The sequence below is a fragment of the Condylura cristata genome, unplaced genomic scaffold, assembly GCF_000260355.1.
Source record: "Condylura cristata isolate star-nosed mole 26May11 unplaced genomic scaffold, ConCri1.0 scaffold00011, whole genome shotgun sequence".
NCBI lineage: Eukaryota > Metazoa > Chordata > Mammalia > Eulipotyphla > Talpidae > Condylura > Condylura cristata.
In genome coordinates this window covers 21,821,793-21,838,272 of record NW_004567112.1, presented here as the reverse complement: position 1 = coordinate 21,838,272, position 16,480 = coordinate 21,821,793, and the positions used below count along the sequence as shown (strand labels likewise).

The window sequence follows — 16,480 nt, the reverse complement described above, 5'->3', positions numbered from 1 at the left end:
GTATAAGTCAGTTCTTTAAACCCTGCCTCTAAATGTTGAATGTGAGGCTTGTTTTAATACTGGGGTATAGATGCCGTAATATGGGAGATTAGTTTGGATTTGCTAAAACTACTTAATATAGTAGTGCAAGTGCATTACAATGAGTCTCAATCAGAAAGGACAGGTTTATTACATGAAAAAACATTCACAGAAACAAGCAGAAAGCTGCAAAGGGAAAAGGTTTGTGAAAAACAACTGCACAGTCACAGGCAGTAGGAGAGCTGCCTCTCCCATCACATTTTAAATCCTGTTTTATCAGTTTGAGCTGTTTAAGGGCACTGGACAAACAACTTCCCCCAAATCACCTTTTCCCCAATTTGTGACATATGAAATGAATATCTACATATTTGGGGAGGGTGAATCTTATGACAAAGGCATGTAAATTTACTGAACTAATGATCAGAAATGGATTTTTACTTGAAAATCTTAAGAGTTTATTTGATACACTGAATATAAAGATTTTCCTCTTATCTACCATGTAAAAGCTATTAACAAATCTGATGGTTACACACGACAAATGCTAAAAACGGTCATGATGTACTCCTATACAAATTTCAGCTGGCATCACTCTAGAAAGGTGATAAGGAAAATAGTTTATCAGATTCAAGTAGCAAATATGACAAGTGTATGCAAGACCAAGTCAGTAATTTTAGGACACCTGCAGATTTGGGAGGCTGTAGTGTGAATGAATACATGAAAATGGCAAGGAAGATCTATACAAGGAAAAGCTAGAATGAGGGATTTTCACCAAAGCAAGCTAAATTCTTGTCAATTTCCGAAACAAGTTTGTGACAATAGACTATAGACAGGTTACACCAGTTTCTGTATGGCAGCTAAAGTTAGAATTTCTTCACTGGTGTATAGGCATCATAGCCACAGTAAAGTTCTGTTACCACTTAATGCATGTGTTAGGTGGAGGGAGTGTAAGTTCTATATCCTGTTAAAACGTGAAGACAACGTTCATTCTGTGTCAGGGAATGACCGGTGGATCTTGTTTATAAATTGCTCCAGCGACTACTTCCTTAAGTAAAATTGCCGTCAAATATTCCATCACCTTACTCTAAAAGGAAGTTGATCCAAAAATGTTTTCTCAGGTAGTAGTGAAACTACAACCTTCTTTCTCTAATTCACTTAACCATTCAGACACTATCTTCTAACATAATTGCAGCTGGAAGAGGCAGATTGGTTTTAACTGACGGTAGCTATTGAAGCGGCCCTAGTTGCTCACTTCTGTCAGAGGAATCGCTGAACGGCCCGTAGACGTCAGTCAGATTCTGGGACCTCGTGAATCTGCTGTGTGTCTGGACTATAGGTTCTCTCCATGTCCCACCTCCACGCCCTTGGCTGCTACGCACCGGCGCAGCGGTCCCAAAGCCAACTTGTGGGCGGGCGGTCACATGACGATCACCCGGCGAGTTTAGCTCCTCCCTGCGCTCTGGGCTTCCGCATCTGCTTACTCAGGAGCCCAGAAGAACAAGCATAGATCACCGTGGTGGATTGCGGCTTGGCGACCGTGAGGCAAGGTCACAGGGTTTCTATGTTTTAATGTTTAGTCAAGATGTTTGAGTTATGTTAACTTATTTATAGGCAGCTATGAAGGTCATAGAATCTTTAAAATCTTTCATTTTCAACAACAAAGTTTCCGATGTTAATACAGCATTACAAGTTCACTTCAATTTTAAAAGTCATAAAATAGACGGTCCTTAAAAGTCACAAATTCCCAACCAGTCGTTGATTTGAATCCAGAGATTTTAAATCCAAGTTACTTATGTGAGTGATTCGCAATCCTGGCTGCACAATGGAACGACCTTAAATTATCATTACCTGTACCTTACTCAGTATAATTAAACTAGAATCTCCGCGTGATCACTGAACAGAAGGAAAATAAGATTAAGAAATAATTGTTATTTTAATCATTGTACCAAAGTCCACTTAAAAGAACATATAAAATGGGTGTAGCTGATTGGTCTCTATATGGCAGTGGCACTTGTTGACATAGTGGGGAGTGTTATAAAAGCTTTAGATTTCAATCTCACATTTTCTCAGTAAGGGTAGAAAGCGCCAATGGATTTGGTTGTGGTCTTGGTACTCTGTCTCTCCTGTTTGCTCCTGCTTTCTCTCTGGAAACAGACTTCTGAGAGAGGGAGGCTCCCACCTGGCCCCAGGCCTCTACCAATATTTGGAAATATTCTACAATTAGATGTGAAGGACATCAGCAAATCCTTAAGCAATGTAAGTATGTTTTATGTCCCTCTTGTGGCTTTCAAATGGTAAGTAAATTAGCTTGAATTTTTGACAATTTTATTTATTTACAACCCCAATTTTAAAAACAATATTTTCTCTGTAGTGTGCTGTCAAAATAGGTCATTTTAAGTTAAATTTCTTCCTCTAGTTTTTGATATTTCTCTTGCCTTTTCCAGTCTATAATTGTTATAAATAGTGGACTGAAATAATGCGTTTTGTGAGTAGACAAAACGGGTTTTCAGGTGGCAGGATCAAAGTAAAGTGACAAAAGTTGCTTCCCTTCATTTTACTACCATTTGTTATTATTTTGGTTGAAGGTAAATGGTAAGGGAAGTTTTTTGATTATAGATTTTATTCTAGAGGTCATCTAATTTAAATAAACCGTGTGTTTTGTTCAGATAACCTCTCTGAAGAAGTAAATTGTGTTCAGTGTTAACAAATAACTCTGGGCTTAGGAAGATCATGAGTGAATGGAAAGAAGTAATTAGTCAGGATCTGGTTATAGGAACATCATTCACCTGGGTCTGCACACAGCTGGCCTCTGATTGGAAGAAATTTTCTTCCTAGAGATGCCTTTGCCCTGACAATACTTCTGTGGTATCCCCACTGTATTTGTTTGTAATACCAGCAGATCAGAAGGTGAGCTGGGCAGTAGAATTACCTGATTTGATTTTTTTAAGCTACAGATTTCTAGTATTCATTTCAGGGCTACGGTATCAGAGTTCCCAGAGGAGAACTTTGTAGGTGATCCTTCAGCAATCAGGATTTGGTCCAAAGGTGAATTCTAAGGATTGATAAATTGGTCAAGATTAGAGAACAATTAAGAGGTTCAAATTTGGATTTTCTATTTACTGACCATGGATGCTGGATATGAATTCAGATTGTCTTATATTAGTTTTCTTATTTGTAAGTGAGGTGAAGAAACTGCTGAAGGTACTGATATGGGGATATTTGTAACCAGTGTACCAATTACTGGGTCATTTCCTGCTATCCCAGGTCATCCTTAAGTGGCAGCTGTAATACAATCACCCATATTTATGTCTTAAATTCAAAAATATTTCAGGCTCTGTGGAGCAGCCAAAAAAAAATATAAAAATACCATTCTGATTTAGGCACAATATATTATCAAATAGTGACTTTCTTTGTTATTATATGCATATTCTTTCCCAGCTCTCCAGAGCTTATGGCCCTGTGTTCACTCTGTATTTTGGCATGAAGCCCACTGTGGTGTTACATGGATATGAAGCAGTAAAGGAAGCTCTGATTGATATGGGAGAGGACTTTGCTGGAAGAGGCTATTCCCCACTGGTTGAAAGGCTTAATAAAGGAGATGGTAGGTGTAGGTGTGACAGGTGCACCATTGGTTGTGCACCATTGGTTATGGGGTGGGGAGGACAGAAAATGGGGACTTGAAGATGTCAGTATTCTTTGCCCTCTCCCCATAGCTGTCAAGTGTCAGCATCCTCCTCATCCCTTAGGACCCCGTCTCGGTTTATATTTCTAGTTGCCTCCTTAACACAATAGGCAGCACATCAGTCTCATATTTCTCCTATTAGTTGGAATCGTTTTCAGCAATGGAAATATATGGAAGAAGATTCGCCGCTTCTGCCTCATGACCCTGCGGAATTTTGGGATGGGGAAGAGGAGCATTGAGGACCGAGTTCAGGAGGAAGCCCGCTGCCTCGTGGAGGAGTTGAGAAAAACCAATGGTGGGTGATTCTCGATACTGTAGTTGTGACCTTCACATTCTCTAGTGGCATCTTTGGGGATATTCAGGGCTGCCCAAATCTTTCATTAGGGGTACTGGTTGTTAACCCTTATGTGGAGATCGAGAGTTTGAAGCACAAAGTCAGGGAGCTTTTGTATATGTATGCTGTGTGTGTGTGTATATATTCATGATTGTGTGTACAGTGTAGGTAGACAAGGTCGTTTATCTGTTTCTCTCCTGAGGTCTGTTTGTTTTTAAATAAGAAAACAAGAGGTATAGTTTGAGTCATTTTCTAAACGTGTGCGCGAGCAGTGTTTCATATTGTGGCACATTTCAGCCAGGCTGCTAGCCAGGTGTCATGGTGGGAATGAGTAACATGTGTTTTCACTTTATTGGATGTGTTTATATGGTCAGAACTCAGCCCATATGACAGTCACTTCCCCAGCCAGGTCTATAGTTCTGGCCAGTAACAATGCGTCTAGGTTTTAATTGTGTGGGTGTGTCCTCGTGCCTATAATCTCATCAATAAGTATTTCTCTTTTCATCATTTTATTAACTATGAAAGGTACTTTCTCACTTTACAAAGTTCTATGTTCAGGCAACTGCTTCTCCTCCATTTCAATAGGATCATTTTCTAGATACTGATTTTATACCTTTTGATGAGCCATGTTTCCTGCTTCCTTGTATGTTTTGTAATTTTGTGTTGGGACCCACAAGTTTGAAAATAGCCATTGCTATTAGTCTATATGGATTGATTTTGTAATAGGCAATATCCTCAGCATTTTTCTTGTCTTGGGATTCTGGGATCTCTAAAATATTTTTCTTTTGGTGTATGCAACTTCTTTGTGTCTGTGCATATGTTTTCATAATTAGTGAAGCTACTAGTTTGCTAATCAGGTTCTTATAATCTTCTTTTCTCTGTGTTATCTGACTGCAGCACTGTAAGTTCTGATTTCCCACGAATGAAATCATCCAGTATTTATCTTTCTACTTCCTTTGTGTAGCTTAGTTCCCTTTAATTCTATCCATGTTGCAAAATTTCATCGTTTTTTATAGCTGATTTTTTTTAAAGATTTATTTATGTATACAAACTAGGGTACAGGCCAGAGGTGCAAGGGCGATAAAAGGCATCACCAGAGACAGAGTGGGTAGCAGGACAGGCAGATTGATGAAGTACACCGCTGAGGGGAGCAGCAGGTGAGGCAGAGAGGTCTGTCATGCCATGTAGATCATCTCCAGGGCTGGGGATCGAACTTGCACTGAAAGGTCTGCTGTGAGTTGCAGTGCTGCATCCTAACCCGTTGCACCACCAGAGAGGGCCCTGTTGCTGAGTATTATTCCATCATCTTTATTCACTCCTCTGTTGTTGTATACTTATGTTGTTTCTGTATCTTAGCTATTATAAATACTGCTGCAATGAACATAGGAGTGCATATATCCCTTTAAGTTAGTGTTTTTGAATTCTTCAGGTAGATACATAGGAGAGACATTACTGGATCATATGGCAGATCTATTTTTTTAATAGAAACTTCTATACTGTTTTTCATGGAGGCTGTGCTAAGCTCTACATCCCCTGATGTTAATTTTATACATTTTTAATATATTGCTATTGAAGGAATTCGTATGTTAGATAATTGCTTTAAGCTTCTTAAATTACTTTTACCTGTTATCTCAAAATAGTGTTTCTTATATGTGTATCTATATATGTAGTTCACATTTCACAAAGATTTATAAATAGTTGTATATATGCACATATATTTTTTAATTGTGTTTTTAATTGTTTTTTATTTTAGCTTCAGCCTGTGATCCCACTTTTATTCTGGCTTGTGCTCCCTGCAATATTATCTGCTCAGTTATTTTCCAGAATCGTTTTGATTATAAAGATCCAGTTTTTTTAAACATAATGGAAATACTTAATGAAAACATCAAGATTTTGAGCTCTCCATGGATACAGGTAAGGTACAGATCCTTTCTTCAGATGAATCATTTAGGATCTTTTCTCTTAAGAAGTCCAGATCTCTGCATGCACCAAGCTGTGAAGTGAATGCGTGAGAACCACAGTCCTGCTTAGACTTGAGCCTCAGACATGGGAATGATGGCTAGCCATTTAAAGATAGAGAGAAAACATATGCTGAGAATTCAGAAATGAATTCCAATTGACCGCATTTAGTGTTTTTTCACTACACTTAAAAACCTGGATTCCACGTTCCTTAGTAACTTCCTCAAAGCATGTCTGTAGCATGACATGGACTTCCTGGTCCTTGTGGAAAGAATTCCATCACCCAGAACTCTTGTCATCTTCTTAACTCAGTGAAATCTAATTCATAGAAGTGGGCAGAAATATGCAAATTATTAGCAAGAGAATATCGCTATCAAGGCGGAAGAATGGTTTGGATAACAGACACTGGTAGGGAACACTGACTAACAGAGGGGTGGGTGTTTGATACTTAAGGTGGGAACCTAGTTGTGAGGATAATTATTTTGGGGATGATGAATTAACTGGTTTTATAGTAGCTGACCCATAACAAATTTCATAATTTTCCTCTGTGCTGAGCTGATGTGTTCTGCAGTTTGCCTAAAGCATAATGATGTGTCCTGGAGAAGTCACAACTACACTGATGCAGTTCATTAGATGTAAAATGTTGAGGTGTGTTTCATGGTAGATTCAGTACTCTCCCAGTCCTCAATTATTCTGTGTTTGAGGCAACCAGACATATAGAAATAGCCAGGTCTGCTCTGCTTTATATAAGGTTGCGCATCTCTTAATCTCTGTTGTCTGTGAATCATATTTCCAGAATTGATGTAAAAAATGAGAGAATTGATATAAAGGTAATCTTACACTGTCAAATGATGTAGGAGAATAGGAAATCATTATGGTTTGAGTCTCTGGCCAGAATTTTTTCTCTCTTATACATCTATCAGCAAATAAAATTATGTATAAAATAAAAATTTTCCCTGAAGAGAGAGATCATTAACATTTATTTACTTTTTTTTTTTAGATTTATTTATGCATACAAGAGCTGAGGTATAGGCCAGAGGTACAGGGAGGTGAGAGGATTCACCAGAAACAGAGTGGGGGACAGAACAGGCAGATTGACAGAAATACACTGCTAAGGGTAGCAGTGGGTGATACAGGAGAGGTCTGCTGTGCTGTATGAGTTAGCTCCCTGGCCGGGGATTGAACTTGTACTTCAGTAGATACTGATAACATCATAGTTCTATGAGTTAACCCTTTGTACCACAAGGGTGGTCCTGATCATTAACATTTATGGTAATCTCTAACCTAGGCTTGGCATATGGCATAATTCTTCATTAAATATCTTTTTGTTGTAATAAACTCTAATTTTCTCTTTTAGATCTGCAATATGTTCCCTGTTTTCCTTGACCTTTTTCCAGGGAGTCATAACAAATTATTTAAAAATATTGCATATATAAAAAGTTATATTTTGGAGAAAACAATGGAACACAAAGCATCTCTAGATGTTAGTAATCCTCGGGACTTTATTGATTGTTTCCTTATCAAAATGGAACAGGTAAAATGTTAATAACAGTTCTGTTTTTTTTTTTTATTGCTTTCTCATGTTGTGATTCATGGAATTGTTCTTTATTTACCAGGACTATTTCAATGGGCAGTCAATTAATGCCTTCAAGCTCTTTAGTAACTACCATCTACATGTCTCTACACTATGCATTATGGAAGACATAAAATCAATTTTCTAAATAAGTGGAATTCATTGATCTTGTTCTTTAGGTACTAATAATCTACATGAGGAGGGGCAGAGTAACACTTTAGGTGAAATGCATACAGTTACAAACAATTTAGAAAACACAAAATAGCATGTCTTGATATGAAGATGGGCATGAGCTTTGCACACAGTGTATGGGAGAATGAAAGAAATGATTCAACCTAGCTGGACTTCTTGCATGTCTGCTGGTTGGAGATAAATCTTTTTTTATTGTTTTTTTAAGAAGATTTATCTATGGATATGAGAACTGGGGTACAAACCAGAGGTGCAGGGATGAGAGGATTCACCAGAAATAGAATGGGGAGCAGAACAGGCAGATTGACAAGGTACACTGCTGAGGGGAGTAGCAGGTAAGACAGGAGAGGTTTGCCATGCCATGTGGGTCACATGCGGAGCCAGGGATCAAACTCGCACTGAAGCGGCTGTAGCTCACTTGCAGTGCTGCATCCTAACTTGTTGCACCACCAGGGAGGACCCAGCTGTTTATTTTTGAGGTGAAATTTATAGAAGTATTAACAATATGACTTATTTTGGATTAAATATGGTTTTGGCAAATTAATTTGCTAAATATTTTTTTTAAATCATTCCTAGGAAGAGCATATTCAAGAAGAGAAATTAACTTTAGGGACTTTGGCAATTACTGTACTTGATCTCTTTGGAGCGGGGACAGAGACCACAAGCACCACCCTGAGATACGCCCTCCTCCTGCTGCTGAAGCACCCGGAGGTCACAGGTATGACCCATGTGGTGGGTAGGGTGAGTTTCCCAGAAGTTACTAAGAGACACGGCAAGTGCTGCCTTCCCTCCTATTTCTTAGAGAAGCTTCATTATGTAAGTATCTGTCTGACCAGCTTCACTTTTCCAAGTTTAATGAAGAGATAATGCAGGAGGTTGACTAGGAAAAGTGAAGACATCGTGAACAATAGGAAAATGTGGTTTAGGCATTTTATGAGAGCTTGTCTGTGGCAGTATTTATACTAGGAGCCAGATCTATTGGGGAAATCTTTCACTTTTTCAAAATTGAGTATTATATTGGATGTTGATTTGTGACATATGTCCTATACTATTTTTTTTTTTTATTTATGTATACAAGAACTGGGGTATAGGCTACACATGCAGGGGGTAAGAGGATTCACCAGAGACAAAGTGGAAAGCAGAACAGGTAGATGTACTGAAACACACTGCTGGGGAGCAACAGGCAAGACAGGTTGGCTGCATCATGTGGGTTAGCTTCCTGGCAGGCTGGGGGATAGAACTTGTGCTGCAGTGGCTGTCCATAACTTGATAGCACTACTCTTTAACCCCTGAGAGGTCCCTGAGATGGTTTCTGGAGATTACTTCTTTTTTTTTTTTAAAGATTTATTTATTTTTATTCATACAGAACTGGGGTACAGGCCAGAGATGTGGAGGGTGAGAGGCTTCACCAGAAACAGAGTGGGGAGCAGAACAGGCCAACTGAGAAGTACACTGCTGAGGGGAGTAGCGGGCGGGTCAGGAGAGGTCTGCCCCGCCATGTGGATCTCCTCCGGGGCAGGCGGAAATCGAACTCATGCGGAAATCGAACTCATGAGGAAGTGGCTTTAGCTTCTTAGTGCAGTGCTTTAACCTGCTGCGCCACCAGGGAGGGCCGGAGATTACTTCTTTAAGTAAATTTTCTATGCATTTCTGAAATGCAGCCATTGTAAAAAATAGAGAGAATCTTAGAGCATTAGTAGCAAAGAGAGTCAAAGTGATAAAAACAAATGCTGTGCTTTTATAAAACTGACAATTTGAGAGTGTAAAACACTCAAAAACTAGATATTGATAAATATTCTGAGGGTGAGAAGGATGGAGCAGAGAAAGGGACAAGGCAACACAAGCAATGGTGGTAGGGGTAGGGGAATTTAAAAAAGGAAAATGTCACTTTTTTGAATTATAGAAAAATAAAGATATGAATTATATTTTTAAATGAGAATCAATAAGCTAGCCTGTATGCTATACCAAATGTAAATGTTATAAGTAATTACAAAGATAGTTATAATACGGGAACTACGGGGAAATAAACTGATGAACTTCAGTTGTCATGTTGGCTTATTTCTCCAAAAGCAAATAAAAAAATGGTCCTACCTACATAATTATTTCTCCGTAATTGAATGTCATAACATAACACTGAATGTGATTCAGAGGTATAGGATCTCAACTACTCAGATGCTTGTCTTCACACATATATTCTATGATATTTTTGAACATATCATTTCTGTTCATATATCATACATACTAATTAATAGGTACATGTGGATATATTAATCCCAGCATTAGGAGAGGTATATGTATCTACATTATGGTGATTATCTTTGTGTACCTATTTCTTGGTGTATTTTGATGCTAATAATGATAATTGGAGACTGATAAATAAAGCTTCTTGTATCCCCTATCTAATAGGCAGATGACATAGGTATTCTCTTTGCTCATCAGTCTTACTTGTGTTTTGTCAGCTAAGGCCCAGGAGGAGATTGAACGTGTGATTGGCAGACACCGGAGCCCCTGCATGCAGGACAAGAGCCACATGCCCTACATGGACGCCTTGGTGCACGAGGTCCAGAGATACATTGACCTCCTCCCCGTGAACCTGCCCCATGCAGTGACCCGTGACATCAGATTCAGAAACTATCTAATCCCCAAGGTAAAGCAGGTTGTTCCATTGTTGACATCATGATTCTACTCAGAAGTTCCTCTTTTCACACCATAGGTCCAATCCTCCAGACAAGATGAGCAAAACAAAAATAATGTGGCAAGTCGATGGATTTGTGTTGTATCCATTTGACACTACAACGCTTGATAAAAGCACTTTTCTCTCTTTGTTTTTAAAGATTGATTGATTGATTCATACAGAACTGGGGTATAGGCCAGAGGTGCAGGGACAGTGAGAGGCTTCACCAGCAACAGGGTGGGGAGCAGAGCAGGCAAATGGGACAAATACACTGCTGAGGGGAGCAGCGGGAGAGACAAGAGAGGTCTGCTACACCACGTGGGTCACCTCTAGGGCCAGGGATCGAACTCACTCTAAAATGGCTGTAGCCAGCTTCACAGTGCTGCATTTTAACCCATTGTGCCATAAGGGAGGGCCCAATAATAGCACTTTTCTACTTATATTTGTAAGAAGTTTTTGAGAGGTGGTGGTGTGTTTTCCTGATGATCACAGCTTGTTCCAGGGGTTAGGGTCAAATTCAGTTTTCCACCAATATAATGAGAAGACTTCTTTTTTAGTATTGGGGTCAGAGAGTAATAATGAACTCATCTCCTATTTCAAGGTCAGTAACAAAGACACTGAGGTTAAGTAGGATTGTCCATCTTTCCCATCTATTCTTTATGTATAAATAAATAAATCTTAAAAAAAAAAAAAGAAAAGTAGCGGTGGAGTAGTGTTCATGCTTGTAAATGACTTGTTTGGGAAATATTTGAGGAGAGTATCTTTTTTTTCTTTTGTGTCTCTTTTTTTTTTTAATTTATTCATACAGAACTGGGGTACAGGCCAGATATGCGGAGGGTGAGAGGCTTCACCAGAGACAGAGTGGGGTACAAAACAGGCAGATCGACAAAGTACACTGCTGAGGGGAGCAGCGGGCGGGTCAGGAGAGGTCTGCCTCACCATGTGTATCTCCTCCGGGGCAGGCGGAATTGAACTCATGCAGAAGTGGCTTAAGCTTCTTTGTGCTGGGCTTTAACCCACTGTGCCACCAGGGAGGGCCTCTTTTGTCTCTTAAGGAAAGATTTTCATATATAACTTTCAAATAAACGAATAATTTTGCAAAACAAAGATACAGAACTTTTATATGGTAGATGTAGGGCATGGCATTTCACCAAATTTGCATTAAATTAAAAAAAATGTAAACACATTGAAAGCATATGCATGTTAATATGATGGATCAAACCATCACCTCAAACCACCCCAGGTCTTCAGTGTTTATATCCTAATAATGATTTTTAGACAGAAAAGCAGATTTCATAAGTAAACACTACCATTATGCAATAATAGCTTGTACATAGCCTACATAATGTTCTCAGTTTTCCTGGACTATCCTAGAATAGCTTTTCTTTACTTTGCAATACAGTATATCATCAAGGAACAGCTTATGATCTGGTTGTCTTTTCCTTTTAGTTCTCTGTGATCAGTTGCCTTTGCTCAGTTTAGTTCTTGCAGTTAATTCAACCTTGTGAAGAGTCTGGCTTGGTGATAAAGAATATTCCTCAGAGTTAAGTTTTTTTAAGTTTTCTAGAGACAAGATTCCCATTATGATTTTGACCCTAGAAGTGCATATGTGCTCTGTATGTGCCACTGAAACCCAGTGAGGCAGATGAGGGCATATGAGTCATTTACCATTATGGCCACACTGTGTCCCCCAAATAATGTGCTACCTACCAGCTCTCTTCAGCAAAGGTTGTGAATTTTACATTCATTAATCAAAATCTGTGTTGTAGTGCTTTAGGAATTTGTGTATCATGCTGCCTAACCATCAATAGCAGAATCCCTTGAACAATCAATTAGTGATCCTAAGTGAATTGTTGCAAAATATTTCTGATTATCTCATACCTTCCCTGTCTGTGGCCAGGATCAATCTGTGATGAAATCTACCTCATATTTTTTAAATAATACAAATAACCTGCTGAGGCAGTGTTAATAAAAAGTGAAATGTTGTTACTGCACTTATTTTATTATCACATAAGTTACTTTTAATTTGACTGACTGTTTACAAAAAGTCTGTGAATGGATAACTGCAGACATTTCAAGCCTGGATAGTGATTACCATTTGCAAGCATAATGCATATATGAAAAGAGTAAAAACTGAAATGATAAAATCAAGGACCTGAAAGGAAATACCTCAAATCTAAATGTATGGGCAGAATGGCTTCAGAGTTCTGGCATGAAGGGTCCTGGTACTCACTAGTTCACATGCCACTTAGCTGTATCACTGCCACTGGTCTTAAGCTCCTTTTTGTATATTACTTATTCTGTCTGCCTTACCATGCCCTGTTCCTTCACAGTCTAGGTTCTACTTTCATCTTTAGATGCTAAGGCTGGACAAAATGATTTGTAATTTTTCATGCAGCTGCATGACTTCATGACACAGTTTGAATCTTGTTCTTTCAGGGCACGACCATATTGACATCACTAACTTCTGTGCTACATGATAGCAAAGAATTCTCCAACCCAGAGGTGTTTGACCCTGGCCACTTCCTGGACGAGAATGGCAACTTTAAGAAGAGTGACTACTTCATGGCATTTTCAGCAGGTAGTGTAGCTCTTTTATATTCTTTGTGCATCAGAGGACAAGTTAGGAACTTAACAAAGCCCCTGCTGGTGCAGTTGCTAATTGTTAACAGGAAAACAGATCCCTGAGTCCAAGCACTTTCCCTCTTAATGATACAGTCATCTTGTTTGCCAGAGCATGGCAGCTCTTGGGAATTGATCAATATCTTCCAAATTCACATGATTTACAACCAGATACTGAAAATATAAGAGTAGTTGATCTTGTGCAGAGGAACAGCACTTTAATATAAAATCTGAAATTTCATGGAGTGTTGGAGAGTGATAAAGAGCAGGAGTGAATAACTGGGACTGTGAAGAATAAGGTCATGAACCACCAGATCCATGTAGCAGAAAGTATGAACAAAGTATGTGTTTCTTAAAAAATATTAATAAAAAATTGAGATGTCAAACAAGTAGTTTTATTTTTTAATTTTTTAAATTTACATATATATATTTTAAATAATATGTTTATTTTTACATCATTTTGTGCCTTTTTCCTTCTCAGTTGTAAGCTCTATGGGCTTCCCATCACAAAGTCATCCATGTGCCATGACCATGGTCCACTGCACTTCCCTCCCTCCACCGTTTTTGATCCCATTCCACCCACTGTAAAATGTCTCTGGTATATAATTGTTCCTTATTATTACTATTTTCTTGCCTGGTCCTTTATACTCCTGCTATGAGAGAAACCATCTGGTATTTTTCCTTTTCTTTCTGGTTTATCTCACTAAACGTGATCTTTTCCAGCTCCATCCATGTTGCTACAAAAGGCAAGTGTTTATTTGTTTTGGTTGCTGAGTAATATTCCATTGTGTATATGTACCACGTCTTTTTAATCCAGTCATCTACTTTTGGGCATTTGGGTTGTTTCCATGTCTTTCCAATTGTAAATAAAGCAGCAATAAACATGGGGGTGTAGGTGCCTTTTTGAATCAGTTTTTTTGTGCGTTTTGGGTAGATACCTAGGAGTGAGTTTGCTGGGTCATATGGAATCTCCATTTTTAGCAGTTTGAGAAACGTCCAAACAGTTTTCCATAGTGGTTGTACTAGTTTGCATTCCCACCAGCAGTGCAGGAGAGTTGCTTTTTCTCTACATCCTCACCAATATTTGTTGTTGCTAATTGTTTTAAGATGTGCCATTCTCACTGGTGTGAGGTGGTATCTCATTGTGGATTTAATTTGCATCTCCCTTATTACAAATGATATTGAACATTTTTTTCATATGCTTGTTGGCCATCTGCATTTCTTCTTTGGAGAAGTGTCTTTTTAGCTTTTCTGCCCATTTTCTGATGGAGTTGTTTATTTTTGTTGAGTTTCATCAGTTCTTTCAAACAAGTGGTTTTAATATAAGAATACTTGAAGTGTTTGGGACAGTGCTGATAATATGTAAAAATTTGTTGAAAGGAAGATATCCATTAAGTTAACATAGATGGGCTGCATTCCTTTAATCTATCCATTTATCTATCCAATCATCCTCCTACATCATACCTCAGCTTTTTGTTAAATATTTATTTTATATTCTCTTTCTGATGCGAGAACACAGTGTTCAAGGATCATCTCCTCTGTGTATTTGTTATTTTCAGGAAAACGGGCATGTGCAGGAGAGGGCCTGGCCCGCATGGAGCTGTTTTTATTCCTCACCACCATCTTACAGAAGTTTACCTTGAAGTCTGTGGTTGACCCCAAGGACATTGACACCACCCCAGTGGTCAATGGATTTGTTTCTGTGCCTCCTCCTTACCAGCTCTGCTTCATTCCTTTGTGAGGAAGGACAAATCATCAGGTTCTGCTGTGAGGTCCACAACTCACAGGAGGTCCACAACTCTTTACTTGTTGCCCCCTTCATCTTTTCCTCCTTCCCTTCCTGGGAATGTCATCTCCAATCTCTCCTCTTCTCGTCACTCCATTCTGTCAGGATCCAGGCAGGAACATCCCATCTCCACTAAACGAGGATTTCCAGAGTCACTGCACAAATATATATAGCTGTTCTCCTTCCTATAACACTTCATTGGCGTCTCATATTAATACTTATCTAGTATTGAGTAGCTAGTTCAGTGTCATCGATGTGACAGTGAGGTGATTAGCGTATATAACACAGATGTTTCTCCTCTGCATGTTTTCAATAAAACTCACAATCTGATGAACCAGGTCTCATGCTTTCATTCCTTTGTGTAGAATGCATGTAACAAATGAAAGAAAATGTTATAAAAGAGACCATTCAGAGAAAGGGACAAAAGGCATAAGGACAGACCAGCATGTTACCTGGAATTACTTGGGGTTTGGATTTGCGCTTGAGAGAATTTGTGTTGGGGAGCAGCTTTACCTTGAAGAAAAATATGACATCAGTGATTCAAATGTATCTATTGCTGCTGCATTCTAGAAGAGGAAAAAATAATATGTGGTGCTAGAATTCAGAGCAATGTTAATTCTGAGATTGGTGAGTGAGTAGGAGATCTAGGGCACTTGTCAGGGAACTGGGAATTTTCTTGCTGTGATATGGTTACACATTTGTAATCAATGGATCACAGCAGGAGTTGAGATTCCTGATGGTGGTAGAGGTGCATGTGGATGGGGAGGGGGTAATATGTGGGAACATGTACTTAATGTTTAGTTTTGTTGTGAACCTAAAGCTTTAAAAAAAAGAATCTAGTAAGAAAACCCCTCTAGAGGAGGAGGGAGAAGTACCAGGACAGGAATGGGAAGAGCACAAGGGAGTACAGTTATGGTGCATGGGTGAATTGGTGGAGGAAATTTCACAGGGAAACCATACATTGTACAAAAATGAAGGATGATATAATTAATATATTTTTAAAAAATAACCCAATATCATAAGTCTAGCCAAGGTGAGATTTGCATTACTCTATGACAGCAGAAGGCTTAATGCCCTTGGTTATTGGATGGGTATGGACGACTTTGGTATGAACAGGGAGGGAAATTTGAGGTTAATATAAAATATCTTTGGAGGATGGAATAGATAATATATATATGTATGTGTGTATGTGTATATATATATTTATATATAATTTGTTTATATATATATTTTACATCACTGTTGATTTTTGTACAATATTTTCTCTCCTTGTAGTCCCCATAGAATTCTACCACAAATTCACCCATGCAGTCTCTATAGTCCCTTGTGCTCCTCTCTCCCTTGTTTTGAATCCTCTGCCTTCCTCCCCTGCGATTTTATGGTTTATAGTTGTTTATGAAATTTTAAAAATTTATAATATTTTTCCTATCCATTATTTGGTTCCCCTATATTCTTCCTATACTTGAAACCACCAGTATTTTTCTTTTTCATCCTTTCCTTCTTTCCTTTAACTGAGCATAATCCCATCTGTGTTGCTAAATAGTACTCTGTTGTGTATGTATGCATGTCCTCGTGAACTAATCTATTTTTGGCGATTTGTATTGTTCCATATCCTACCTATTATAAATAGTGGGTCAATAAACATA

General features: G+C 38.6%; 1 protein-coding gene across 3 annotated transcripts; it reads left to right on the top strand.

Moving 5' to 3' along the window:
- Positions 1-1,480: 1,480 nt before the first annotated feature.
- Positions 1,481-15,166, top strand: LOC101628459 (cytochrome P450 2C9-like). Of its 3 annotated transcripts, none has more exons than XM_012723923.1 (10): positions 1,481-1,562; positions 2,086-2,271; positions 3,454-3,616; positions 3,840-3,992; positions 5,785-5,945; positions 7,348-7,524; positions 8,329-8,470; positions 10,212-10,399; positions 12,866-13,007; positions 14,608-15,166. In XM_012723923.1, exons 2-10 carry the CDS (start codon positions 2,104-2,106, stop codon positions 14,787-14,789), a joined length of 1,476 nt encoding a protein of 491 aa, XP_012579377.1. In that variant the 5' UTR covers positions 1,481-1,562; positions 2,086-2,103; the 3' UTR covers positions 14,790-15,166. The 3 variants fall into 3 exon arrangements, with proteins under 3 accessions (XP_012579377.1, XP_012579378.1, XP_004680661.1); XM_012723924.1 differs by having other exon boundaries at positions 1,491-1,562; positions 2,170-2,271; XM_004680604.2 differs by having other exon boundaries at positions 1,514-1,562; positions 2,090-2,271.
- Positions 15,167-16,480: the final 1,314 nt, after the last annotated feature.